This window comes from Fundulus heteroclitus, chromosome 12 (genome assembly GCF_011125445.2).
Source record: "Fundulus heteroclitus isolate FHET01 chromosome 12, MU-UCD_Fhet_4.1, whole genome shotgun sequence".
Lineage (NCBI taxonomy): Eukaryota > Metazoa > Chordata > Actinopteri > Cyprinodontiformes > Fundulidae > Fundulus > Fundulus heteroclitus.
In genome coordinates this window covers 1600890-1628851 of record NC_046372.1, presented here as the reverse complement: position 1 = coordinate 1628851, position 27962 = coordinate 1600890, and the positions used below count along the sequence as shown (strand labels likewise).

Below are 27962 nucleotides of genomic sequence, written 5' to 3'. Positions count from 1 at the left end.
AATACTAGAAAAGGAAGAAGATGTTCCTCCTCATGTCAATATGGCGCTGTAGGAGCTCTGTCCACGCTGGTTTGTTGACGTTTATTTAATACCGTCAATCCTGCTGCTTTAGTGGATTTACAGCCAACACAACCATGTCGAGACTCATCGTTAAAAACCTCCCTAATGGGGTAAGTAAGAATCGGCTCTGGTAAACATGGATAAAAAAAACAGCTGCAGGTCTTCTAAAGATGTTTTCTTGCGCTCAGATGAAGGAGGAGAGGTTCAGGTCGATGTTCGCTGCCTTCGGCACGGTGACCGACTGCTCTCTGAAGTTCACCAAAGAGGGAAAGTTCAGAAAGTTCGGCTTTGTGGGCTTTAAATCCGAGGAGGACGCGAGCAGAGCGCTGACGCATTTCAACAAGAGCTTCGTGGACACTTCTAGAGTAACGGTGCGATTCCCATCAACGCCGAAACCCGCAGATCGTTGTAGGGTTGTTGTGTTTTTTTTTTTCTTTTTATTAATTCAAGCTCTCGCTGTGCTCGTCTGCGTTTAGGTGGAGATGTGCAAAGCGTTTGGAGATCCCACAAAAGGAAAAGCCTGGAGTAAACACTCTCAGAAATCAGAGCAGAGCAAAGCCTCTGCTGCTGCTCCCACAGACAGCAAAAAGGTAAGAGGGGAGCAACCCCGAGCATTTTTAGGCTGTAATCTGGAGAAAAACCTCAATCTGGTGTCAGGGGTATTACAGATGCACTGATCGGGCTTTCACTGCCAACTTTTCATTCAATTTCTGCAGCTTCTGACATGCCATCTTTGGCTTTAATCGCTAATCTCTGTTACATAGTTTTGTTAAAAACTATGGGTGCACCTTTAATAGACCAGAAGATAATCAAAGAGGTAATTTGTTTCAGTAGTTCAGTTCAGAAAGTGAAACCTAAAACGTACATAGATTCATCATGTCCAGAGTGATATAGTTCAAGTGCTTTTTTTTTTCTGCCAATTTTGGTTCATAGTTAAATAAAGTCCAGATGTAAGTAAAGGTCATTGTTAAAAAAAAAAAGCATGGCTCGTCAGAGTGTAAAATCTGACCATGTTAATGAAAAGTTGAATGTAAGGAAAATGTGCGGTAGACAAAGGAGAACAAGTAACATGAGTATCTTCTGCCTTGATGGGATGGAAAAAGCTGGAGGCAAGAGCCACCACACAACCGTGATGGACCTGTTGTTAAACCAGCCCTGAATCACAGACATCAGGAGTGTCTTAGCTGGACTAAGGAGAAAAGGGCTTGATTATTTCCAGAGGAAAGTATATTATGCGTTGCATTTGGAAGTCAGGGCCCCAGAGTCTGTGAGAAGAGTGGGAAGGAACAGAATGTTGTATGAAGTCTCCAGTCAGTGATGATTTAAGGGGGCATCTGATCTGCTGCTATGGGTTAATTGTGTTTTATGAAGTCCAAATTAAGTGCAGCCATCCTTAAGGACATTTTAGAACACTTCAAGCCTTCCTCTGCTGACGAGCTTCATGGAGGCGCCAACTTCATTTCCCAACAGGACTCAGTGCCTGTCCTCACTGCCAAAGCAAGCAAAACTTGCTTTAATGGCCAAGCTTTCACTGTGCTTGAACAAACCTAAACCCCACAAATGATCTGGATTATTCTCAGAATGAAAGACGAGACACAAGCCCCAATAATGCAGACGAGCTGAAGGCCGCAATTAAAACAACCCGGACTTCCTGAACAACTTAGGAGAGCCACAGGTTGATTGCTTTGATGCTGCACTTTGTTGTGCAATAATTCATGCAAAAATCCAGTTGTTTGTTTTTACCTTATGTAATATTTAGATTTTGAGTAAGTAAACTTGACTTAGTTTTCATTAGCAATCATTAACATTAACAATGTTTAAATATAACAAGTGTCATCGTTTTTAATAAAAAAAAAAGCGTTTTTTAAAGAGGAAATGGTTTCAAACAAATAGAAAACAATGTTTCACAGAATATGTTTCAAAACTGTTTGCCTTTTTTTTTTTTTTTTTTTTTTTTTTTTTTTTTTTTTTTTTTTACTAAACTCAAAACAAAGTGCAAGTTTTCAGTTTTGATGCATTTAATAAAAGGGAAGAAAATAATAGTTTTTGGCTTATTTTTGTCTTAACCTGCCATTTACTAATGGATGGAACTGTACTGTATGTTTTTGTGTGTTTGATTTTGTTTTCAAATTCAGAAAAAGACGGGGAAAAAGGAAACCAGCAGTGCACTGGGAAATGTAAGTAAAAAATAAAACAAAAAAAACAGCTGAGTTTAACTCCTGTTAAACTACTACAGTAATGTTGTTAATGATGACCACCTCCTGTTGGCTGTTAGTCACCTCTGTTCATTGCCCCATCCTTTACTCTGGAGAAGCCGTCTTCCATCCATCCATCCATCCATTTTCTAACACGTCTATCCCTTATGAGGTAGCGAGGGGTGCTGGTGCCTGTGTGCGAGAATTGTTGGTTGTCTCTGCGATAGACTGGCGAACTGTCCATTGAATGCTGGAGCGGTCTTCATTAATTAGATAACTTAATTAGTAGGAAATGAGTCTTGAAACAGAAACTACACTTTAACACATTTAATCTAAAGCCATAGAAATGGTACAGATCAGTTCTGAGACTCTTTAAAGGTTCGACACTGGAAAGGTGATAGAGGCTTAGAGCCCGGAGGTTACATCACATTTAATAGAATCTAGATACACTCCCATGCAAGGGGCTTCACACTTTCTCACATGACGTCAGTGGAAGACGTGTCGCCATTTGGGTGTTCTTTGATAGTCCCAGTCTAGTGAGCGTTACTGACCCGTTTTATTTATCAGTCCCCTTTGTCCAGATCTGTGTATGTCATCTTTCTGACGTCCATAATGTCTATGAATCTGTTATTTCCTACTAACTTCTTTCAACAGCTCCAGCAGCCTGTAGTTTCATATAGCTAACGATGCATAGCTGTGTTAAAAATAATAATGAAATGCCACATTTTAGGCTACTTTTGTTACTTCTAGATTTTAGATCTCTTTAGACCTATAGATTTCAGATTATTTCAAATAATTGTTAGTAGTAGTGGTATTTTAGCAGTCACAAAAATATCTTTTGTTTTGTTTTTTAGTATTTGTCTTGGTGGCTCTTTTGTCGCTGTTTTTGTTAGAATAACTCCTTCTGTGTTCACTTTCCTGTCAGCTGGAGAAAGAAGAAGGATTTAACGAGTTTCTGTCAGTGTATCAGAACCGCAGCCAAGCCAAGACCTGGACAAATGACATGGCTCCGGATCTGGATAACCGTGATAATATACAGAAAGAGAAAAAGAAGAAGAAAAAGCCAACCTCTGATGATTATCTCAACTTTGATTCCGACGAGTCAGAGAATGAAATGGAAAAGGAGGAGGAGGAGGACGATGATGATGATGATGATGATAAAAAAGAGGGTTGGTTTTCTAGTCTTTCTTTTAATCCTTTACCCTTCTGAAATTTAGTACAAATAATCCAAAAGTTGTTATGCAACAGTGAATATCTTTAAACAGCTGAATGTGGCACAAGAAAACCGGCATAATAATCATAAAGAATTTGAACATGTTGTTTTCATTTGCCTCTAAAGAAGCCCTGAAGTCTGGCCTGTCAGATATGGACTACCTGCGCTCCAAGGTGGCGCAAACTATGGAGGAGAGTGATGAAGAGGATGAAGCCGATGACGAGAAAGACGATGGTCCCACTCAGCACGGAGACAGCGCCTATGAGAGCGGTGAACGAGAAAACGTCTCAAAGCCTAAAGCTTCCTCTGGGAATAAGAAACAGGGTGTCAAACAGGAGGTACGTCTAGTTAACACTGAACCTTTAATTTAATTTGGTTGTATGTTTTTGTTCACATCCACATCTGTTTGCTCAGATGGAGCCGGTGACAGAGTTCACGGTGAAGCTAAGAGGGGTCCCGTTTAACGTGAAAGAGGTGAGTTAAACCTCTTCAGGGAGGATGCCCTGCTTTAAAAACATAACACATTTATTAATTCTCTTTATTTATGTTTTTTTTTTTTTTTCTCTTGAAACTCTGTTAGCAACAAATCCGAGAGTTCATGACTCCGCTGAAGCCCGCAGCTATCCGGATCGGGAAGAACGACAGTGGAAACAGAACAGGTGCTACTATAAGTGTTTTATTGTGAATGTTAAGCATTTAACACTCATCTATATGCGGTCTCACTTCAAACGACGTAAACGTCAGTATGTCAAAACAAGCTACATGTGGCTGCTTTTAGGTTACGTGTATGTGGACGTGCGCTCTGAAGAGGAGGTGGCGAAGGCTTTGAAGAAGACGAAAGACTACATAGGTAAGAAACCAGTAACCAAATGAGGAATATGAAGTAATTTAGAACTGTTACGATCATAGTAATCCCTTTTTATTGCCAATGTAGGAACAGGTGGCATTGGCGGCCTTTATTAAAGACAAAAAAACACAGGTTCCAGTAATTTGGCCCCTCTGGATCCTGTGAATTTCCTAGTGTTGTTTAAATTGATATCATGTCTCTATAAGTGAAGAAAAAAACAAAAGCTGTTGAAGGGTGTCCTGATTTTCTGACATGACTGAACACTAACATGAGTTTTCTTGTGACTGTGCACCGGTTTTATCTGAACGTAGTCCTGGTTTAACAGCGGACGGCACTTGTTTTTTCAGGGGGTCGTTACATCGAGGTCTTCCGCGTCGATTCTTCTTCGGGGGCAAAAAGCAAGAGGAACAAAAACGACAAAGAAATCGACCGAAACTTCACCAGGACGCTGAAGGAGGACGAGGAGGAGGAGGATGTCTCAGAGTCCGGTCGACTCTTCATCAGAAACCTTCCTTACACCTGCACAGAAGAAGAGATCAAAGAGCTTTCTACTAAATACGGTGAGTTAAAGAACAAGCAGGACAAATACAATGATTTTGTTTTTCCCTGCAAATTATTTCGCCTCATACTGATGTTCTTCATTCTTTACAGGTCCTTTATCGGAGCTGCTCTTTCCTATCGACAACCTGACCAAGAAGCCAAAGGGATTTGCTTTTGTTACCTACATGATACCAGAAAATGCTGTGGTAGCCCTTTCAAAATTGGACGGACATATATTTCAGGTAATTTGTTTCTCACTCTTTTTAAAAATGTACAGGACTTCTTTTACATTAAAGTGTATATCGCCTATTTTTTTTACAGATTTCTGTTCAGTTAGACTTAGACAACTTTATTTGTCATTTTGTATGCATAGAGTGCGTACAAAACGAAATTTCGTTTGCATACAGCTTGAAAATTACAGTGAATTGCAGTAGATTACAGGATAAAGTAAATTACAGGATAAAATTTACATGATAAAATTTAGTTGTCAACAGGGTAGCAACTCGTCATGGTTACATTCACTTCCATGTCTAAAGCTGAGGAATATGTTTGAGAAAGTATGAAACATAAAAACGTCGGCAGAAAACCAAACTAAAGGTGGCAGAGAAACGACGACGCATAGAGAACACTGAGCTCAAGCCACAAAGCATAAAATGGTTTCCCACAAGACGATAATGGTGATGGTTGAGTCTTCAGCTTGAATATGAGGTCATAGGGTGAAGATTTTTATAGGAAATTATTTAGTGAGCAGAATGAAGCTGGGTTAAATGAGAATTTAGGGACAATATCTCCTCCTTTCCTGGCCAGCATTGTTGCTCTGATGGATGCAGACTCTTCTACTCGTGCCGTGAATATGTAAAACACAGTGAACGGAGGCAGCTGCACTGCAAAAATAGAACTAAAAACAAGGAAAATTTTCTTGAAATGAATGCATTTGCCCTTGATTTGAGCAGGTAAATAAGACTATTTGCCAATGGAATAAGATTTTAGCACTTAAAATAGGAACAATTCATCTCCATCATCTTATTTCAAGTGCAGTATATCTAATTATCTTATTTTAAGGGTAAAAATACTCATTCCATTGGCAAATAATCTTAATTACCTGCTCAAATCAAGGGTAAATGCATTCTTTTCAAGAACATTTTACTTATTTTTAGTTCCCTTTTTGCAGTGTGAAAGTCTCACTTTTCAGCACATAATCGGTGTTTTTTTTTTGTGAGGGTTTAACTGAACTACTGTTAACGTCAAGCTAATTATAAATGTGTTGATTGCAAGTAAAGTCAAAATACTGTCATTCATTTGGCTCATGTTTGGAGAAAAAAGTCTACAGGTGCTACTTATTATATCAACATTCACTAGAAAAGTAATGGGGTCCTTGAATGTCAGCAGAAGCTTGACAAGTAAAAAAAAAAAAAAAACAGTAAAATATTGCGTTTTTGTTTACTGGCAAATGTTATTCTCGGTGGCCTTTACTGTCTGGGTGCTGACTCCACCAGAGCTATCTGGTGTAGCATAAACTGTGGTTTTTGCTCCTCAGGTTTAGTTTGTTGCTTTTCATTTTTCCAACTTGAAGACTGTTTTCTGATGTGTGAGGAGAAATCCACCATCTTGACCTAATTACCTTCATGAAGCTCGCCTATCTTTCCTTGGAAGAGGAACTACAGACATATGTCATATTTTATGTTTGCAGATGATGCATCAATATATAATTATACTGTTTGTTTTAGAAAGTTGTCTCTAAGGATTTTTTATTTTAGTGTAGTGCATTTTATTATTGCTTTTCAGCATTGAAAAAGTGTAAAAATGCTAATTGTGGTTTTATGTTTTATAGCTTTTTTTGGGAGGGGGGGTTCTGCCTCTAAATTACAATATTGGCTCTATAAAAATATTGTTTCAATCTTCTCTGGGTTCATCATAACTGACTAATTTGCTATGTTTTTCTTATTTTAGGGTCGAATGCTTCATGTTCTTCCCTCCACTGTGAAGAAGGAAAAGCCAGACTCCTCAGAATCTGGTGGTCCTGGCTCTTCATCGTATAAACGGCAGAAAGATGCTAAAAATAAAGCTTCAAGTTCTAGGTATGCGTAATAAGATGAGATTTTTTTTTTTCTTTTCATTTTTGGGTGGTATTGCTGCTTTAAATTGCTTATTAATTTCCTTTTGTCTTTCAAGCTCACACAACTGGAACACTTTGTTTTTGGGGACAAGTGCAGTGGCCGATGCCATTGCTGAGAAATATAACACCACGAAAAGCTTGGTCTTGGACCACGTGAGTGACCCTACATCTGGGGTTTTTATGCTGAATTATTTTTGTTATTTTGTATGAACAAAACTAGTAAACTAACTCATTTTCTATATTATCTTCCAAAGGAGTCAAAGGGAAGCGTTGCAGTGAGGATGGCTCTAGGAGAGACTCAGATTGTTCAGGAGACCCGACAGTTCCTGCTGGACAACGGCGTTTGTCTAGACTCCTTTAGTCAAGTAATTGGGAGAATAAACTTAGAGATTCTGTGTAGTTAAGCCACACATCGTGTGTTAAAACCTAGTTATGTTTGTGCAGGCTGCAGCAGCGAGGAGTACATCTGTGATCCTGGTAAAAAACCTCCCAGTCGGAGTGACGACGACGGAGCTTGAGGAACTTTTCTCGCCTCACGGCTCTTTGGGTCGAGTGCTGCTGCCGCCTTCAGGACTCACCGCCATCATTGAGTTCCTGGAGCCAACCGAGGCCAAACGAGCTTTCACAAGGCTGGCTTATAGCAAGGCAAGTGACATCTATAGCGCCCCTGCAAAAAGGCGGCTTAAACCTTTTTACTAATTTTATTTATTTTTTTACAGTACAACATCAAACCTGTGTGTATTTAATTTTTTTTTATATAATAGGCTCTCAGGCAGTGGTGCATAATAGTAAAGTGGAAAAATGATTACTAATTATTTAGAAAAAATAATATCTTGTAAATGCAAATCGGGAAAATTTCAGTTGCAACTTTTTGGAGGTATATCTCCACCACAACCTCACGGCGCGATGCTGCCACCACTTGCCATGTCGAATATAGTGTGAACCGAGTGAAGTTCATTCAGTTTTCATCCACATATGGAGTATCCTTGTTGGCTGAAAAGTTCAGTTTTGGTCTCATCTGACATGGGCAACTTGTTCCACATGTTTGTTGTGTCCCCTACATTGTCTTGTGGCAAACTCTAACCTGGACTTGCTATGGATATTTTCCAACTATAACGTTCTTTTTAACTAGTCTGCCATAAGGTCCAGATTTGTGGAGGATATGACTAATAGTTGCCCTGTTTACAGTTTCTCCCACCTGATCTTTGTATCTATGCAGCTTCTCCAGAGTTACCATTGGCCTCTTGGCTGATTTTTTTTTTTTTTTTTTTTTTTTTTAATTAGCTGTTCTCTAAGGCCTAATCAGAACAGCCTCATTTATACTGAGATTAAATTACACACCGGTGGACTCTATCAACTAATATGGTTTCTTCTGCAGGCAGTTAGTTGCACTGGGTTTTATTCACGGGTATCAGACTACATTCGGCTGAATTTTAAAATTAAATTGTGTCAATTGTGCTACTTGATGTTGGTCAATCATATGAAATCAAAACAAAACAGATTAAAATTGGTGTTTTTTTCCCCCTTAAACTCTAGTTTCATCATGTCCCACTGTATTTGGAGTGGGCCCCTGTTGGGGTGTTCACAGCTGCCAATCCAGAAACGGGTAAAAGCACTTACACATTTGTTTTTTTTGTACATTTTTTTTTTTTTTTTCATATTACTTATTGGATTTACCTAACGAAATGTTACGAAAAATATGTCATATCAGCCAAAAAAGAGGCTGTGAAGGAGGAGGGCAAGCAAGAGGAGGATGAGCAAGAAGAGGAAGAAGAAGAAGGACCTGTGCCAGGTTCTACACTCTTCATTAAGAATCTAAATTTCAGCACAACAGAAGAGAAACTACAGGAGGTCAGTCATCTCTCACACTTCAGCTAAATTTAGTCCCACACACATTCACAAATTAAACAGTAACAGAGCAATATCTAAGATGTTTCATGCTATTTATTGCAGATCTTCTCCAAATGTGGAAAGGTGAAGTCTTGCAGCATTTCCAAGAAGAAAGATAAAAAAGGTATTTTGCATTATGACTTGAATCTTGCTTTGAAGGATTGATTGATATTTGAGTTGACACAAACAGGGTTTTTATGCTTTAGCCCGACAGTGATCCTGTCTGTAAGCTCCCCATCTTAATGATTGATCAATAAAGATAAAAGGCCTTTTAAAGGTCTCTTTGGGGGTGAAACATTAAATTCCGCTGGAACAAATAGAAATACTTTTGAATTTACATTAAAATTGACTGAGGTTACATCACAGTACATGCCGTGTTCAGAAGCTTACATAGACTTTTCATGGTTGTCGCCCGTCTCCATTATTCCTTCCACTTTGTGCAATGGATGAATGTGACTGGTAGTAGTCCCCCAGCATGATGCTGCCACTAACATGCTGACAATTGGTACAGTGTTCCTCAGTTTGAAAGCCCTACCTTAGCATTTAGCTAAGATTACATATAAGCTGCTGTTAGCATATCAGCTCATGCTAGCTTCTTTTTGCTTAAATACCATCTGTACCATTTTGAATAATGCTAGCATGTTAAATAAATGATAGCATAGATTAGACCCAATTTAGCTTTGTAGACAATGATGGCTATTTATTGGTAACATGCTAATGTTTACATTTTAGCTGACGATTCCATATGGGTTGCAAGGGCCTTTGGATATGCCGTTATTTATTGTTAGCTGACATGCTAAGTACATTGTAGCTAATACTATTTTATTAGCCATCCTGAGCTTAATAACTAAATTTAGTAGTGATTTTATATAACTTGCTATTGAAAGGAAATTTGCAAATGCTAGTATGTTTGTGGACAGACGTCTCCTAATTTAAGTGCCAAAAACTAAAGTAATGTATCAACTTAGTATGTAAGATTATTGAAAAAGCTGTATTTCAACAATTAAACACCTTCTTAACAACGACCAGCCGATTTGACGTTTTCCAGTCAGGTTTCCGTGCTCACCACAGTACAGAGACCGCCCTTATCAAGGTGTTTAATGACATCCATATAAATACAGACTGTGGAAGAACCACCGTGCTGGTACTATTGGACCTTAGTGCAGCATTTGATACTGTCGATCACTCCATTCTGTTAGAACGCCTGGAGAACTGGGTCGGCCTCTCTGGTACAGCACTCAACTGGTTTACATCCTACTTAAAGGACAGGGACTTTTTTGTATCAGTAGGTAACTTTACATCAGAGAGGACAAAAATCGCATTTGGGGTTCCCCAAGGGTCTATTCTGGGTCCCCTCCTCTTCAATATCTACATGCTCCCTCTAGCCCATATAATAAAAAATAACAACATCAGCTACCATAACTATGCAGACGACACACAGCTCTACATCACCATGTCACCAGGTGACTATGGACCAGTTCAGGCACTGAGTAAATGCCTAGAAGAAATCAATACGTGGATGTGCCAAAATTTTCTCCAATTGAATAAAAACAAAACTGAAGTAATAATATTTGGACCAATAGAGGAAAGATTAAAAGTTAGCACACAGCTTCAGTCGCTTCAGCTAAAAACCACTAATCAGGCCCGCAACCTGGGTGTAGTGATGGACTCAGACCTGAACCTTCAAAAGCATCTAAAGACAGTTACAAGGTCGGCTTTCTATCACTTGAAGAACATTTCTAGGATTAAAGGACTGATGTCTCAGCAGGATCTAGAAAAACTAATCCATGCGTTTATTTTTAGTCGAATTGATTACTGCAACGGTGTTTTTACAGGTCTGCCTAAAAAGTGGATCAGACAGCTGCAGCTGATCCAGAACGCTGCTGCCCGCGTCCTCACTAAGACTAAGAAAGTAGAGCACATCACCCCAGTTCTAAAGTCCTTACACTGGCTCCCTATATCTCAGAGAATAGACTTTAAAATACTTCTGTTAGTCTATAAATCCTTAAATGGCTTAGCTCCTAAATACATCACAGACTTGTTATCAGCGTATAAACCATCCAGACCACTCAGGTCTTCTGACTCCAGCCTGCTCTGCATACCTAGAACCAGAACTAAACACGGAGAAGCAGCATTTAGTTCCTATGCTCCACTTATCTGGAACAAACTTCCAGAAAACTGTAAAAGTGCGGAAAGCCTGAGTTCTTTTAAATCAAGATTAAAAACACATTTGTTTAAAATTGCCTTCAACTGTCCTAGTTAACTGAATCACCACTTTTTTGTTCTATTTTCTTTCTATATTTTATTCCTACTTGCTCTTATTCTGTTTTATTTTGCTATATTTTAATCATGTAAAGCACTTTGCATTGTCTTTGTACTGAATTGTGCTATATAAATAAATTTGCCTTGCCTTGCCTTGCCTTGTATGTATCAAATGTATCAAAGCAGATACATTTTAGGCTGAACTTGGCAATAAAACCTAGATTATGGGTCTGGGTAGTATGCATCGTCATTGTGTGCAAGCGGTGGGCTCCAGCAGATTTTCTGCATGAGTTTTCTGGTTCTATTATTTATTTATTTTTATCTATTTTGCTGACACGGTGAGGAACCTTTTAGAAAAACAGGCAGAAAATTACAAATTCATAATATTTTACTTCACAAGGAAAAAATGTTATTGGAGGCACTTCTAAAATATATTTCTTTTTGGTTGATTAAAAGATTTGCAATATTTCAAACAATTTTAATACACATTTCTTTTTACAGGTTTTCTATTTTTCAAGCATTCGTATTTGTAATTTGTCATTGTGTACAATATTTATCTTCTGCTTTGATTATCAATGTTCCGATCCTCAGCGATACCAGTAGGTAACCTCTTGTTTGGACTTGCAGGTAACCTGTTGTCCATGGGTTACGGTTTTGTCCAATATCAGACAGCAGAGGGAGCACGGAAGGCTCTGAGACAACTACAGGTACCCACACTATATTCTCTGTGAAGAACTTCCTCTGGTCAACGTCACAGCCTTAATTTAGATTAATGTGTGTGTGCTCTCTCTCCTCCAACACTCCTGTAGCACTGTATGGTAGATGATCACCAGTTAGAGGTGAAGATTTCAGAAAGAGCCACAAAGTAAGTTGTGCATTCCATTGGGGAATATTTAAAATAGATGAAGTTTGCATAATGATACATTCCCTAAGTTGCTAATTACTCAATCCTTTTCCCATCTGTGTGCAGGACTACGGAGGTGTCACACAGACAGAAGCAAGCTGAGAAGAAGCAGACCGGCTCCAAGATCCTTGTGCGCAACATTCCCTTCCAAGCGACTGTCAGGGAAATCCGAGAGCTCTTTTGGTACCACTCCCACACCCCTTCACCGCCTTATTTCTCAATGTGCTTGTCTTGTTTGGAGGTTTTGACAAAGGTTATTTTCCTCGTATTTTCAGCACATTTGGGGAGCTGAAGACTGTCCGTCTTCCAAAGAAAGCAGCGGGCTCAGGGAAACATCGGGGCTTTGCCTTTGTTGATTTCCTCACCAAACAGGATGCAAAGGTTTATTTTGCTTTTCTGTTCTATGCATTCTCAGATGCGAAATTCAAGAATTTTAATGATGAATTTGCTTAAGTATAGTAAACTTGTTCATAAATGTTTTTTTCCTCTTCCTTGCAGAAAGCCTTTGCTGCACTTTGCCACAGCACCCATCTGTACGGGAGACGTCTTGTCCTGGAATGGGCTGATGCCGAGGATACAGTGGAGACACTGAGACGGAAAACAGCCGAACATTTTCATGGGGATCTACCAAAGAAGAGACGAAAGGCAGAAGTTATGGAGGGAATTATTGAGTCCATGGAAACTGACGGGGGTGTTGAAGACTGAGGTCCACCTAATCCTGGACATGAGAGATTTGGACTGAAAAACAAGCAGACCTGAATAGAAATAAACTAATATGGAATGATATTGCAGTAATTGTACAAAAATAATTACTGTGACTGTATTATGTTTTTAAAATATAAATAGTTTTACATAAATCTCTGCATGTTGATTCATCTTTTGTGTTGTGTATTTTTTACCAACAGACGTCAGTGAGGAATCAGTTCCAATCAAGCCATTTTTTATTGCTTGTTTTATCGTCGTCTTGTTTCATTGATCTAGTGTTTTAACAGCTTGTTCTATCTTTTTAGTGTTTTGTTACATAATTTTCTCGAGCAAACTTTTTTTAATGGCTTGGTCTATCATTTTAGTGTTCTAATGCTTTAACATTAATTCTATAACTTTATTCTGTCATTTCATCATTCACTCTGTTTTCTTTGTTTGGCCTGTTGTCTGGTCATTCTATTGTTTCACTGTTTGTTTTATAGTTTGATCTATCATTTGTCATCAGCTTTGTTGCTTGTCCTTCCGTTTTTATAGTTCTCTTTTCAATCTGTTGCTAGTCTTTTTGTCTCATTGTTCTATCATTTTCTCAATTTTTTTTTTTTTTTTTTTTCAGCCATTCTCTTTGGATCACTTTTATAAAATGTTCTTCGTTCTTTTTTTTGAATCCGTCATTTAATTATCTGTTGTATCATTTTATCTTGTTTTATTGTTTTGTTAGTTCTAATGTCAAACGGTTTGTCACTCGATCCTTTTTGCCTTTTATCGTACAGTATTAGCCTACATATATCCATTAATTCAGCTGTAGCGACAGTAAATAAGGAACTACTTGGTAGCCGAAAGAGCCGGCTCGTTTTCACAGGCGACGCCGAAAGATCCGGATCCGGTGCCGACTTTTGTTTTGGAACGGGAACGTTCCGGGAGAGTCACGTGACGACGCGTCGTCGTCGCTGGATGTCATATGACTTGTTGACCTGAAACATGGCGCCGCTGCACAACAAGGTGTTCGTCTCTAAAACTCCCCCAAAGATCTTGAGCTTCTTTGGGATTTTGGCGGCATTGTGCTGCTTTTGTGCTTCCGCTGGAGGCGAAATCCAAACGGCCATCATAGACGAACAAAGCGGACAGCTGTCTGTCGTCGAAGGTTATCGAGAAGATTTCGTTGCCTGGGCAAACTTCACGGACGGCATCGAAAAAACAGGGTGAGTTCAAACATGCATGTCAAGTCAGACCGTTTTTAGGAAGAAAACTTTTAAAGACTTTGATACGATCAAGTAAATCCGCATTTTGCTGAAAAAAATTACTTGGAGAAAAGTGGAAACCTTAACGTTTTTGGCATAAATTCTGGCAATCAGTGAGAATTAAGAAATGGGTCAGATGTACCCTCGCCTTAAATCAGCTTATCTTCTCATCTGATTGAAAGTGGACCAAAGTCCACCTCTGAACCTTTTCTTTCAGTGTTTTAGACTGTAAATCTAAATTCAACCCTACATGCAATAATTGATCCAAAGGGTACATAATGGATTCAAACTATCTTATCCTAAAGCAATTGTCCTCGTCAAACTTTATTTATGGTTAAAGCTGTGTCTTTAACCTGGGCTTACAACAATAAAGTGTGTAAAGATTTTTTTTTCTTCTAATGTGACGAAAGATTACGTGATCCCTTGAATTTAGGAGCTTTGAGGCTCTTTGTACTTGAAAAAGTCAAAGGTCACATTTGAGGTGTTTGAAAATCAATAAATTAATTCTTCTTAAACATGTTGTTTACTAGAACTAGTTTGAAATGATCATACCAATTTTATCTATAAAGCACTTTAAACACTAAGAGGACCAAAGTGCTATACACAATCATAAAATACAAATGCTCACTCATGAAACAATAAGTAAAATGGTATACAAAATCCAGTAAGGGAACGGCAGGGTGTGTAGGGATGTAGCAGCTCAGATAGGTAAGGTGGGGCAAGGTTATTAAGAGCTTTAAAAGCAAATAAAAGGATTTTAAAATGAATCCTAAAATGTACTGGCAGCCAATGTAGTGAGGCTAAAACAGGGGAAATTTCCCTGTACCTGTTAGGAGACGTGCAGCAGCATTTTGTACCCATGAAGCTGGGAAATGCACAAACCACTGACTCCCTTATAAAAGTGCATTTCAGTAATCTAGCCGAATGGTTTAAAAAGGCATGGATTACTGTTTCAAAATGCAGATTACAAAGAATAGGCTGCCTCAAGTGAAAAAATATGGATTTTACGACAGCTCTAACGTGGGTTTCCAACTTAAGTTCAGCGTCTATCTTTACCCCTAAATTTGTAATAATAGGCCTGAAGTACTGGGCCAAGGAGCCACCATCAGTCAGGGAGTCTTCAGCAAAACGACCAGAAATCACGACCTCTGTCCTTTCTTCATTTAGTCTTAAGATATTTAGGGCCATCCAGGCTGTCAAGTCTCCCAAACATAAAAACAGACACTAAAGAGAGGTGGAGTCGGGTTTCTTTAGCGGGATATAAATCTGTACGTCATCTGCATAACAATGAAAAGAAATCCCATATATCTCAAAAATTGCTTAAAAGGGGAAGCTAATATTAAAGGCAGACTGGACAACGGATATCTACTGAATAGGTTTTGATATTTCTTACCAAGAGGCTCTCTTTTGCAAGAGGGGCCGGCCAAGGAGTAGGGCTGAACGATTTTGGAAAATAATCTAATTGCGATTATTTTTTTATTTTTTTTCTTAATATTGCGATTTAATGCGATTTTTTTTTTTTTTTTTTTTTTTTTTTTTTTTTTTTTTTTTTTTTTTTTTTTTCCATCCATCCATTTTCTAAACCGCTTTATCCCTCATGGGGTCACGGGGGGTGCTGGTGCCTATCTCCAGCGTTCACTGGGCGAGAGGCAGGGTAGACCCTGGACAGGTCGCCAGTCTATCGCAGGGCAACACAGAGAGACAAACAGGACAAACAACCATTCACGCACACACTCACACTAAGGACAATTTGGAGAAGCCAATTAACCTAACAGTCATGTTTTTGGACTGTGGGAGGAAGCCGGAGTACCCGGAGAGAACCCACGCATGCACAGGGAGAACATGCAAACTCCATGCAGAAAGACCCAGGGGTGTACTCGAACCCAGGACCTTCTTGCTGCAAGGCAACAGCGCTACCCACTGCGCCACTGTGCAGCCACTTTTTTTTTTTTTTTTTTTTTTTTTTTTTTTTTTTTTTTTTTTTTTCCAGTTTAATTTAATATACAAACAAATCATTTTGTTTCCTCGCTGTGCAGATTAGTTGCTAAAAGACCCGCAGCATCTAAACTCAGAGCAGAAATGATCGCGTTCTGCCTACAATATATTTCAACCAAAATTGCAATTTTGACTTTTCTCTGCATTAACCACAAGCAACAAAAATGACGTCTAAATAAAGGCGTTTGTAAACAAGGACTATTCAAAACAAGAACTTTTAATGTTTCTATTAATCAGAATATTATTCAAGAGAACAGCTTTTAGTTGATTTGGACATCAATCCTTGTTGAACATAAAGTGCAACCAACAAGCAAGTCTATGTATTAAATTGATTGACCTGTACTTAATGCTATGTATGATTATATAAACTAAAACAAGTAATACAATTAGATTATGTCACTGCTGCAACTGTCTTCCCTTCCATGTGGAGCAAACCCACTTTAAACATTTTACCAACACCTAATGGACACGTCTAATTCCCTAATTGTTACATAGCCAAAAATTGCAGACTCTGCGATTTGGAAATTGCGTTTTTCTAAATCGCGATTATATTGAAAATGCGATTAATTGTTTAGCCCTACCAAGGAGGCGCTCCTAGATTAGCATACACAGACATTTTGCTGCCCTTTGTTGAGTTATTTTTGCCTTCATTGTGTTATGCTCTCTTGTCAGTTGGTCCTTCTTGGAGATCACCACCAGCAGCCGGTACAATGACAGCATCCAAGCCTATGCTGCTGGGGCAGTCGAGGCTGCGGTCACATCTGGGGTAAGCTTGGCTCTCTTTCTGACAAAAAGGTCAATTATTTTGATTAGGGGTTTTTTCTGTACTCAAGGATTTTGTATGTGAATGTTTCAGCTCATTTTTAAACACTGGATGAACACAGTGATGGGCTACTGTGGGCCTTTCGGGTCTGAATCCGGCTACTGTGAGCGCCTTAAAGCTTTTATCTCAGCCAACCTTCAATGGGTTCAGGAGCAAGTGGAGAAGCAGCCGACCTCACCCTACTGGTACCAGGTAAATATTTTAACATTTGCAGCCTTCCTGTCGTTGCGCTTTTTTCGAGGAGTTGTCTGTGTTTTTCCAGGTGCGGCTGACGCTGCTGCAGCTTAAAGGTCTTGAAGACGGCTACAATGACCAGCTGGACTTTCCCACAGGTGGCTTCTCCCTCAACCCGTTTGGCTTCATGTAAGTTCTTCGCTTTAGTTCTGACTGCTCAAAACCTGTGCCAAGAAGATCCACTTTTCATGTTGGTGCTTTCTCACGCTTCTATTCCTCACAACCAGTCTTTTCCAAATGGGTGGAGATCTTGAAGACCTGGAGTCAGCGCTGAACAAATCCAGTAAAACCCAACCCCTTGGTTCCGGTTCCTGCTCCGCGCTCATTAAGCTGCTGCCGAACAATAAAGATCTGCTGGTGTCACACGACACCTGGAACACTTACCAGGCCATGCTACGCGTTATGAAGAAGTACGTCTTCGCCTTCAAAGCTTCCCCTTTAGGTGGGTATAAAAACGCATTTTCATTGTGGTCGTTGTTGCTTAAGCCTCTCAAATGGTCTCAAAGAAGTGAGTAGTTAATGTAAACGACAATGTTGCTCTATGTAAAAAAAAAAGATTTTTTTTTTATGTGTGAGTTGAATCAGCATATTAAGTTGAAAATAGTAGATGTTAAATGTGCTGACTCTAGTGTTGGACATGGCAGGGTTCCCTTATTTGAAAGTCCAAAAGTGCCGCAATATGGTGTAAAAAATATTATGGTAGTGTGCAATAAATAAAGGAATAAAAACTTTTATTTGCCAAGTCAACTTTATTTGCAACCACTTTAAAAGCAGCACAACTTACACCAAATTGCCAAAGAGACATTAAAGGTGCATTGTGCCAGTTCCACACGCATGGGGGAAGAGAAAAAAAAGCTAAATGTTAGGACTTCAGGTTTTTTTTAAGAAGCGAAATGTCTTCTGAGGCAAGAAAGTTAGAAATATTATTTTGTTATTTAATATTGTATAGAAATAAAATGTTATTTTGAACGGAGATGTTTGATGTTTCAGTCAATAGTAATTATTTTAGCGGAAAAAGAGAGCCTTTTAGTTGGTCAATAATGTAAGGGGCGGCCTGGCCATCAGGATGATTTTTCCCAGTGTTCACGAAGGTGGCCCGGTTCGGTGGCCCGGTCCAGTCCGCTCAGCGATCTCAAAGGTTTAAGTCGCTCTCAACAAAGAACCCATGCCTTCATGCGCTGGCTAGCTCAGGTCTCTGCCAGACAGGTTGCAGTTGCGAGAGGGAATAGACAGACAGCAAAACTTTAAAAGCATGTGTCCTTTCAAGGAAGGGTATGAAACTTCTGTCATGGGTTTTTTGTTTGTTTTTCAAAGACAATTACTCTCTTCCTGGAGCAACTCAGGCCTTCTCGTCATACCCTGGATCCATCTTTTCTGGAGATGACTTTTACATCCTGAGCAGCGGCTTGGTGAGATCTATCAGTAACGATAAAATTGGTTTCTGACTTAAACTTCCTAGTGTTTACGAATTTTTTATTTTAAACGTATTGTCTTTTAAATGCGTCTTGTGCCTGCAGGTTACGCTGGAAACCACCATTGGCAACAGCAACCCTGCTCTCTGGAAGTTTGTTCAGCCGACGGGAACGGTGATGGAGTGGCTGCGGAACATCGTCGCTAATCGGTTGGCCACCACAGCCAAGGACTGGGCAGAGATCTTCAGCAAGTACAACAGCGGAACGTGAGTCTTACAAACTAAAGAAAACATCCTTTTTATGTTCTAAGAAGGAGGCTTGTATGATAAAAAATGTGGTTTGCAGTCAGTTTCAGTTCTAATTTTACCTCAAGCTGAAGGAGTGTAACCCTTTACAGAGAAACGAGTTGACACCACTCTGTGACGTCATAGTATTGGGGTCCAAAAGTGTCACATTTCTATAGATAATACAAAGGGCTAGCTAAATGTATAATTAATTAAATGTGCAACTCCTAAAATATGCAGATTTTGTGGTAAAGGCACATAAAAACCTTCTACTATTTAGCTAATTATTTTATTCGTCCTTACCATCAAAGTGCCTGGGCCGAGCTAACACTGCTCTGATCATTGTAATTGGTCTAAAGCAGACAGGTTGTGCAGGTTAACCAATCAGATCCTAACAATGTGAAGAGGCATAGTAACGGGTATTTCCTGCTACAGTGTGGTAGCAAATTAAATTATTCAAGTAACTGGTGATGAATTTATTGAATTTATGTAGACATTTTAATGAAATTGCGGCACTTTTGCCACTCTATAACAGCCCAAAGGTCTCTCATAGGTCCTACGTGCATATCCATGCTGCAAAGTTTAATTTACATTTGATTGATGGCACAGAGTACTTTTTATAAATCCTAAAAATTAAATAAGCACATTATCATGTCAAAACGGCTGATTGTGATGTGGAAGTCACATGAGTCTTGAGAGGTCAGGCTAATCACGAGTGTTTTCTGTGAAATGCTGAAGCAATTAGCTGAAGATCAATCACACAGGCCTAAAGTAAATAAATGGCAATCTTTAAAGCCTGTTTGGTCGAAGGTCTGTGTACATTCCACTCTGTCTTCTCTGTTCATAGGTACAACAACCAGTGGATGATTGTGGACTATAACCACTTCACTCCAGGACAGACTGACATTAAAGACGGCCTCTTTGTTGTGCTGGAGCAGATTCCGTAAGTTGTTTTTGTTTTTTTTTATCCAGGTAAATCAGATTCCAGCGGATCCATTTAAAATTAGCTCTGTTGTTCTTCCAATTCGGCAGGGGGCTTATTGTTTACAGAGATAAGACCCAGGAGCTGCTGAAGAACGGCTACTGGGCTAGTTTCAACATACCGTAAGCATCCACTCAGGAAGCATTCGGCAACATCTACATATGAGTTTAGTGTCGTTTTCGTTCTGATTTATGTCCATATCTGCTCATCTGTAGGTACTATGTGGAGATATTTAATGCTAGCGGCTGCAATAAGCTGGTGGAGCAGTTCGGCCCTTGGTTCTCTCTGGATCAGAATCCTCGGGCTCAGATATTCAGGAGAGACCAGACTCATGTCATAGATCTGGACTCCATGGTGCGCCTTATGAGGCAAGTTTGCAAACCCCCAGTTTCATGCTTTCATTTGCTAATGAATCGAATGCAACTAAATGTACGAGTCCCTTCAGGTACAATAACTTTAAAGAAGACCCATTGTCGAAGTGTGATGGATGTGATCCACCTCAGAATGGGGAGAACGCGATCTCGGCCCGTTCAGACCTGAACCCAGCTAATGGCACATATCCGTTTGGCGCCTTAAAGCAGAGACCACATGGAGGAACAGACATGAAGGTCTCTCTCTCATTTTTCCTTAAATCTCACTTCTTCTTTGTCCGCATGTTTGCATATCCAGTGTTTCTGTTAGGTTGAAATGACATGGTTATCTGTGTTTGATGAATTTTCCTGTGTTCCCATGTAGCTGACGTCCTACGAAATGTTCAGAGAGTATGGCATGCTGGCAGTCAGTGGGCCCACCTGGGACCAGGTGCCGCCTTTCCAGTGGAGCGCTTCCCCTTATGAAGACTTGGTCCACATGGGACACCCTGATGTGTGGGCTTTCAAGCCTATAAAAGTCACCTGGGCACCCTAATTGTTGATTATAATAAGTACCATTGTAGCATGTTTTAGGGCTATGACAAAGGGAAATAATGTACGAGAACCAGGAACCTTTATGTAGCAGTGTTGACATTTGATTTTTATTTTCTGTCTTTGTGTTTTGTTGATCTACTTAACAGATCTGTACTTCTATTGAAACAAGCTAATTATAATATCGCAGTAATATTTTAAATATGATTACAGTGTTGAGTAATTTTTACAATGAAAAAAACTTTGTTTACATATTTTTCAAATAAACAATGCTTTGATTTTATTCTGTGTATTTATGCATACAAGGTTTAGTCAATATACAGGTGGGTGTCACTAAATTAGGATCTCATCAACGACTTTATTTCCATAACTAAATTTAAAAGGTAAAACTCCTAAAGTCATTAAGCAGAGTGATTTTTAGCGGTCTGTTTCTTTTCATTTTGCGTTATCGCCTTGGTACCAGAAGGTCCTGGGTTTGATTCCCAGCCTGGGGTCTGCCTACAAGGAGTTTGCATGTTCTGCCTGTGGATGAGAGGGTTCTCCAGCTTTCCTAACACACTCCAAAAATATGTATTTTTAGGTTAATTGGTCTCTAAATCGCCGCTGTGGGTCAGTGGATAGTTGTTTCCTGTGAGTGTTTATGTTGTCATCTGATGAACTGGTGATCTGTACATTATGACCCCTCCCCCACCCAGGCACATATGTAAGAATGAGTAGTTAGAAACTATATATGGATGGCTTAGAGCTCAGGAAAACCCAGGGCTTATTATTGTACAAAACTGGAATACTGTTTTGAGACCCTTTAAAACACAGCAGGATTTTTCATACAGAAACATCTGCCAACTGAAAAGCATGTTCATCATGTAATACACATTATATTCGCTGAGGGAGTTGTTTACGTGATTTGCTGCATCAGGGCGGCACTATGAGGGTTATTGTCTGTCTTTTATTTTCCTCTGGACATCACTCCATAAATTCTCTATTGGGTTAAGGTCAGTGCTGGACAATAAAGTACTCTGATACTATGTTTTGGTACTTTTGGCAGTGTGAGCAGGTGCACAGTCTTGCAAAATGAAATCAGCATCGCCAAAAATTCTGTCAGCAGGTTTGAAGCAGGAAGTGCTAAACTATTCTGGTAGATGGCTGTGCTGGGGTAAGACTTCATAAAACACAGTGGACCGACACCAGCGGATGACATGGCACCTCAAATTGTCACAGTGTGGAAACATCAGACTCCCAACAACTTGGATTCAGTTCTTCTCCACCCTGTCCCCTAAAATCTGGGATTTAATTTCCAAAATGAAATGCGCGACTTACTTTCATCTGAAAGCAGGACTCTTGACCACTCAGCAACGTTCCAGTTCCTTTTGTTCTAATCCCAGGAAAGACTACGTTTCAGGAGTAGCTTAACATTGGATGTGGTGGCTCTTGAAGCAGTGACTCCAGCCTCAGTCCACACTTTGCGTACTCTAGTACTAGCTTTGATTCACAATCCAGTTTTTCCTTCCGCTCAACCTTCCATTAATGCTTGGATACAGCAATCTACGAAGAGCAAGCTTCTTTAACGAAGACCTTTGGTGGCTTATCCTCCTTATGGAGGGTGCCAATGACTGTCTGCTGTAAACAACAGTATTTGTTCGCGATAGCATGGTTGTAATGTAATTATCGACAAGAAACTGTTTTCTGTTGTAATATTCAAAGTTTCTGAAAATGTAATGTCTTATTATGGCTGTATGTTCTAAGCATCAAATTTAACTCAAATAAACACTTGAAATTATCATTCTTGGCTTCGGTTTCTGATTTGATATATATATATATATATATATATATATATATATATATATATATATATATATATATATATATATATATATATACACACACATTTTGAGGTGTGACTCTAAATCTTTTAGTTGAGATCAGTGTTATATAATAGAATTTCTATGCGGTACTGGCTGACACACCGAAGACTATTCTATTTGGCAATTTACATATTGTTGCTAAATACAATTATGTTTGGAATCAACTCGGTCAGACCGGTCGACACATGTCATATGACTTAATCGTTAGTCGTCATGGTAATGTGTCGTAAACTGACAACAGCTGTCGTGATTATGCTTGCGCTGTCCTTTCCGCTGTGCCGATACTACAACCTAAACTAACTAGAGAAACTTTTGATCCACTGTCTAACATGCTTTTCAACCTGAGTTCAGGATATCTGAGATGATCTGAAAGTACGTCGTTTCAAGGTATGCAAGTGTCGTGCGTAGCTACCTAGCTAGCAACACTATAAACACTGACCGTACTGCTTGAAGTTGTTGAGTGTTATGGCAAGTAGGACACGTCTCCCGTAGATAAAGATAATATATTCATGACGCAGTTTGAAATAAAATGTTTCTAGTATAGAACAGCATTAGAGCAGGTCTAACTAATGCCATTATACTTTTTAGTATAGATTTTCAGCTACAAAGATAAACCATACACTTTAGCTGTTTACTTTTTAAGCATAACACTTCTTGCCTTCACATACTGACGCTTAAATTACATTTAATTCCTTTCAGTTTATTTGTGTGCTGTATTTAAAGCCAACTTAATGTAGTTGGCCTTCTGTTTGCTGATTTAGGATGTGTTCAGTGTGTTTTTTTTTTTGACATGGGCTAAATGGGCAGTTGCCCAGGGCGGCACTGGGAGGGGGGTTGCAACAATCATATAATAAAATATAGTCAGTTGTGCTCTGAACAGGTTTCCTATTACCTAAGTAAGTGTTCCTTCCTTATTGCTGAATACTGGCAAACTAGCTTACATGTAAGAAAAAAGCGTGTCTATTTAAATCGGTACAGAAGTCTTAACCAGGCACCATTATAGAAATAACCACCACTGGATGTGTCCACTGGTTGTTTGACATGCAACACATTATGTGACTTACATAATTTAGGTTTAGGAAGGTAAGCACCAAGCGGGGATTACCCTAATCAACCCAATAGTTTTGTCAAACCAGTTATATTCACCCCTATCTTGAATAAAACACCTGAGTGATGGACAAAAGATACAGTGGGGGAGAAACGATAGTTAAAACTGCTTTAGTAGTAATGGCTTCATACTTTTCTGTTTGCAGCTTCAACCATCCCAGTTGTGCATGGAAGCCTGAGGATGAGTTGCTGGCAGCGAGGCTCTAACGTCAAAGAGTACGTGTCCCAAAACCCTCCAGGGGCAACGTTCTTCCTGTGCCTTTTAACTCTAGCGTTGTCATTCATGGTCCTCAGCTCTTACAACTACTCTCACACACTACCTAACCCTGACATAGCACAGGTAAGGTCTCATTTATTTTGATTTACGCTGAACACGTAATGTCAAGTGTTATTTTAACCCACAAATCCAACAAGATTGAATGTATGCATGCAGTCATGAAAGGGTGTTCGCCCAAATAAGTATTGCAGTAAGATACTTTTTAGTACAGTGCTGTTTAATAATGTTTTGCTTAACTATTAGTTCTTTTGTTTATATTTTACTTAGTTAAGTTGTTCCAGATGTGATGCTATGTTGTTTGCCATTATCGTTATAATAGTCATTGAATAGTATTATGATTTACAACTAACCTTTTTTAAAATTATTCCTAATCAGTTATTCCAGGGTTGGACGATGTTTCACACTGACATTTATTTTCATTCATTCTTCTTCAAGGACTGGAACACTTTACTTTCATCCTTCTCCCAGTTTCACTTGTGTGAGAAGGAAAATGCAAGTGCTGCATTCTACACATCCTCAATTCCTCCACTGAGTTCAACACAGAAAACGGACCAAAAAACATCAGTAAATACAACAAGACATCCCTCTTCTGTCACTGTTGTGCAGCTCCATGTTCCTCTGACTGTGACTTCCTCCTCACCAAGTGCCATGCTGAAAGACATTGGTTTATTTACTACATTAACAGCCAGTCAGCTTAATCTTGGAGGTGATTTTTTTTTTTTTTTATCTAATAATTTTTTATGGACAAGCTTTCCTTATTTCCTTAACATTCTTTTATTTCATTTTCTAGACAAAGAACCTGTTAATTTGGCACTGGAGATTTTATCTGAAGACAGTAAACACATATGCCTCACTATAAGTGCGCCAGCAAACATCCTGCCCTTGACTCTGTAAGTTTATTGATGTGTTTATTTGCTATCTATATTTTTTAATAGCCCCATCCATATTTATTGGCACTCCTGTTACTATATAACATAGGTTCGCACTGAAAATGTTAGAAAAATCAAGCATTTAACTTGAGTACATTTATTCAGTGGGAAAGAAATCTCACATTAATGACTGAATGTTTTAAGAAAATCTCTGGCGTTACACTTCTTGGTTCTCTTTTTATGAATTTATTGTATCTAAACCTTGTTTACAATTTATACTTAAATGCCTTAAACTGATCAAAGCATCCCAGGGATTTTATTATGTGATCCATGACTTCCTATTTCCCTAGGGTATAAATGTGATGCTCTTCAAAATGGGAAAGATAAGGAAACATGCCCTTCCAGAAAGGCAGAGGTGTGTCCATCGCTATAAGTCGGGCAGTGGCTAGAAGAATTTAGCGACTCACCTAAATTTGGCCATGTCTGTAGCCGTAGCAATAATATAAAAGTTTAAAACACTTGAACTGAAATCAATAAGGCTGTTTTTCAATGCATCAAGTACAGCAATCGCCACCTGACTAGAGCCAAAGAGAGAAGAGCATTCAGCAGGGCACGCAACGGACGCAAATATGTTAACCAGGGTTATTGAGACACATCAAGCGTCTCCTCCGTCTGGGTTTATCTTGTTACCACATACAGTGAGGAGGAAGCTTTAAAAAGATATTGAAAGCTCACTGTTAGAAAACTGCATCAAAAAGTGGACTATAGAGATCCAAGTCTCTTTGACAGTTCTTGGTTGTTTGGGAGTGATACCAGGCAAAAGGGATTTTCTGTCCTCTCATCACAAACGTAAACATGCAGTTTTCTAACAGCTACTTCGACTTTAGTTGTAAAATTAAGCTAAAACAGAGCTTTTGTGCTACAAATACTTCACTAGGGTCAAAAAGATGAATGTGTTGTGGGAAAGCTGTCATCCACTGTTAATATGGCAGAAGACACGTGATGCTTTGTTTCTCTACCCAAAGCCCTGGGAACGTTGTTGCAATGCATGGCATCATGAACGCCTTGAAATACCAGATAATTTTAGATAAGCCCATCTTAAAATAAAGGTCCTCATTGAATCTTTAAGTAGGACATTTTTTGACAAGAAAGCACAAATCAACCTTCAACCATGGCCAAAACCGCACAGGTGCCAAAAAATATTTTCTACTAACTAAATGTATACAAGTTAAAAGCTTGTTGTTATTTTGTACTCAGCATAAAGTTTTGGTATAAGGATGAAATTATTTAAAATCTTTTTATACATCTTCACCGTCTGTGTCAATAATACATTTTTAATGACTACATTTTTGTTTAATTTTTTTTGTGAATGTACACTTTCATATTTAAAAAAGGTTCCACCTTGAGTGCTCTGCATCAGAGACAAATATTACCAACATTCCTGTGGAAGTGACCAAACAGCTGCCAGCGTCCTCTCAAACCTGCTACAGCTTGCACTTTAAGAGCGACCCTGCATTGACGGTCATGTTGACCCTGGTATGGAGTGTCACTCTTTAAGAACATTCTGCCTTGATATGCTTCAATTTTACATTCCTCCCTTTTAAGCATTCTCCAATTTGTGTTTTTTTTTTTTTTTTTTTAGGAAGAGCAAAGGGTGGCAGCGCAACATCTGGTGGAAGTTGCCGTGTGTCTGCTTGGTGTTTGTTTGATTCTCTGTGTAGCTGCAAGCCTGAAAAATAATATCACACGTCGGGACTTTCTAAAAGTGGAAGACTCCCAAAATGTGAGTTGCTTTTCTAATGATCCTCAGTTTTGATCACTTTGACGTTAAAATCAGTTGTCTGTTTTGGTCGCATGGAACATACTATATAGGGGAGTAGCGACTGTTTAACCTAACGTAACTTTTTTTTAAATTGTATTTTCATTTATTTTTCTACAGGAACCTTTGATTGAAAGCTGAAGAACTTGTATTGTTCAGTGAAGAGATGTGTTGGTGGATGGAACAACAAAACATGCGAATACTTTGGCAACACACCAGTTTACATAGTGTAGTTTGCATTGCACTGTTATTGCTGCTCAACTTGTGAAAACAATGCCCCTATGTCCTAAATAAAGTATTTACATAAAAGCTTTGACAATTTTCAAGCTTAACTCATACACGACTGCAAGTTTAAAATATTTTAATCTCTTTTGAATGAGTGTTAAAAAATTTCACACAGGTGCCCAAGCTATGTGAATGTGTACCTGTTAGGAAAAAAAAGGACGAGTTGCAACTGTGGTGTAGTAGAGATAGCTCCTCTGATACGCCACATGTGCTATTTGAGTCATCTGATGTGTTTTTGATATCACTATATGATTGAATAATTGTACAAAGTGCCTATTTCTGTGATATTTGTCTCCAAAACATGTGTACAACTTCTATTTGTGAGCCTTTTCTTTAATGATTGCGTTAAATGCAGACATAAAATTATTTGTACTAATAATTACCCTGGTCAACTTTTGCCAGTTTTACTAAACCGTATTATACGATACAATAATCCAAACTCAGCACTTTTAAGTCTTGTCTTCAGAGGAAAATATATTGTAGCTGGTCACCAAAATTTGTTCTTGATTCAGTTTTCAGTCTGTTTCTACCAGTGGTTATTAAATTCTTCTCTAACATGCTTCGCTTCTGAGTAATGCCTCTTAATTAAAGATCGCTGTGGTAGAACGGGTATGGTCATGTTGCCCCTTGGACGTTTCAACTTTAATGGGAACAAAATGAAGTTGTCTTGTAGAGGAGGTTTTGTTCCCACTCTAAGAACCATTTTAAATTAATTCTCTATATTTCATAAGCCACTCTTGTAATGTTTACAAGTATAAACTCGATATTCAACCAATGCAGTTATGTTTTTTTTTTTTTTTAAGTTTATTGAAATGATGAGTGAGGAAGTCTCCTCACTCCGAAATTACGGCCGCCATCTTGGGGCGGTCGACCTGCTACCTCAACCTGCGGGTTAAGATTAATAGCAAAAAAAAAACATGAAAATTAGTTTAATATTCAGGGAATTATAGTCAATTCAAATTGATTCTGTGCCACCTCAACACATTACACTGAGCAGAGCTGTTGACCTCCCGAAGATGGCACCCCCAAATCTCATCAGCGCCCATAGGCGAAAGCGGTCGATGCAGGGTCTACTCTTATATTGTGTCTATGGTTGCACCGGCAGGCCAGGTTGGCTGGATGTTGGCCCTTCCAGCCAACA

General features: G+C 39.0%; 3 protein-coding genes across 5 annotated transcripts; all 3 read left to right on the top strand.

Annotated features, from left to right (window-relative positions):
• The first annotated feature begins 6 nt into the window (after nt 1-6).
• Nucleotides 7-12902, top strand: rbm19 (RNA binding motif protein 19). 2 transcript variants are annotated; one of them, XM_036143657.1, is made up of 23 exons: nt 7-170; nt 249-431; nt 537-650; nt 2196-2237; nt 3181-3424; nt 3595-3806; nt 3883-3942; nt 4049-4127; nt 4247-4318; nt 4663-4875; nt 4967-5097; nt 6806-6933; nt 7028-7124; nt 7226-7336; nt 7416-7616; nt 8508-8576; nt 8664-8822; nt 8925-8985; nt 11751-11830; nt 11933-11988; nt 12094-12210; nt 12303-12408; nt 12526-12902. In XM_036143657.1, exons 1-23 carry the CDS (start codon nt 135-137, stop codon nt 12730-12732), a joined length of 2778 nt encoding a protein of 925 aa, XP_035999550.1. In that variant the 5' UTR covers nt 7-134; the 3' UTR covers nt 12733-12902. The 2 variants fall into 2 exon arrangements, with proteins under 2 accessions (XP_035999550.1, XP_012719019.2); XM_012863565.3 differs by having other exon boundaries at nt 8508-8577; nt 8683-8822.
• A 769-nt stretch (nt 12903-13671) lies between these two features.
• plbd2 (phospholipase B domain containing 2) lies at nt 13672-21627 on the top strand. The gene is made up of 12 exons (XM_012863568.3): nt 13672-13931; nt 16638-16731; nt 16822-16980; nt 17051-17151; nt 17250-17464; nt 18337-18431; nt 18540-18700; nt 19566-19661; nt 19751-19822; nt 19916-20068; nt 20146-20308; nt 20436-21627. The coding sequence occupies exons 1-12, from the start codon at nt 13711-13713 to the stop codon at nt 20604-20606; spliced, it is 1701 nt and encodes a 566-aa protein (XP_012719022.2). The 5' UTR covers nt 13672-13710; the 3' UTR covers nt 20607-21627.
• A 1054-nt stretch (nt 21628-22681) lies between these two features.
• On the top strand, nt 22682-27380 carry zgc:158398 (TMEM219 domain-containing protein). Of its 2 annotated transcripts, XM_012863585.3 has the most exons (8): nt 22682-22851; nt 23718-23787; nt 23866-23911; nt 24284-24554; nt 24639-24738; nt 26112-26253; nt 26360-26500; nt 26657-27380. In XM_012863585.3, the coding sequence occupies exons 2-8, from the start codon at nt 23753-23755 to the stop codon at nt 26675-26677; spliced, it is 756 nt and encodes a 251-aa protein (XP_012719039.2). In that variant the 5' UTR covers nt 22682-22851; nt 23718-23752; the 3' UTR covers nt 26678-27380. The 2 variants fall into 2 exon arrangements, with proteins under 2 accessions (XP_012719039.2, XP_012719038.2); XM_012863584.3 differs by having other exon boundaries at nt 22683-22851; nt 23718-23911.
• Nucleotides 27381-27962: the final 582 nt, after the last annotated feature.

What these genes read in the sequence shown, in the direction of transcription:
- zgc:158398 (XM_012863584.3), top strand. Translation starts at nt 23,753, where the DNA reads ATGAGTTGCTGGCAGCGAGGCTCTAACGTCAAAGAGTACGTGTCCCAA. An exon ending in TGACGGTCATGTTGACCCTG is followed by an intron (nt 26,254 to 26,359) that starts GTATGGAGTGTC and finishes TTTTTTTTTTAG; the next exon opens with GAAGAGCAAAGGGTGGCAGC. An exon ending in AAGTGGAAGACTCCCAAAAT is followed by an intron (nt 26,501 to 26,656) that starts GTGAGTTGCTTT and finishes ATTTTTCTACAG; the next exon opens with GAACCTTTGATTGAAAGCTG.
- plbd2 (XM_012863568.3), top strand. Translation starts at nt 13,711, where the DNA reads ATGGCGCCGCTGCACAACAAGGTGTTCGTCTCTAAAACTCCCCCAAAG. An exon ending in TGGGCTAGTTTCAACATACC is followed by an intron (nt 19,823 to 19,915) that starts GTAAGCATCCAC and finishes GCTCATCTGTAG; the next exon opens with GTACTATGTGGAGATATTTA. An exon ending in ATGGAGGAACAGACATGAAG is followed by an intron (nt 20,309 to 20,435) that starts GTCTCTCTCTCA and finishes GTTCCCATGTAG; the next exon opens with CTGACGTCCTACGAAATGTT.
- rbm19 (XM_036143657.1), top strand. Translation starts at nt 135, where the DNA reads ATGTCGAGACTCATCGTTAAAAACCTCCCTAATGGG. An exon ending in CAGAAGAGAAACTACAGGAG is followed by an intron (nt 8,823 to 8,924) that starts GTCAGTCATCTC and finishes TATTTATTGCAG; the next exon opens with ATCTTCTCCAAATGTGGAAA. An exon ending in CAAGAAGAAAGATAAAAAAG is followed by an intron (nt 8,986 to 11,750) that starts GTATTTTGCATT and finishes TTGGACTTGCAG; the next exon opens with GTAACCTGTTGTCCATGGGT.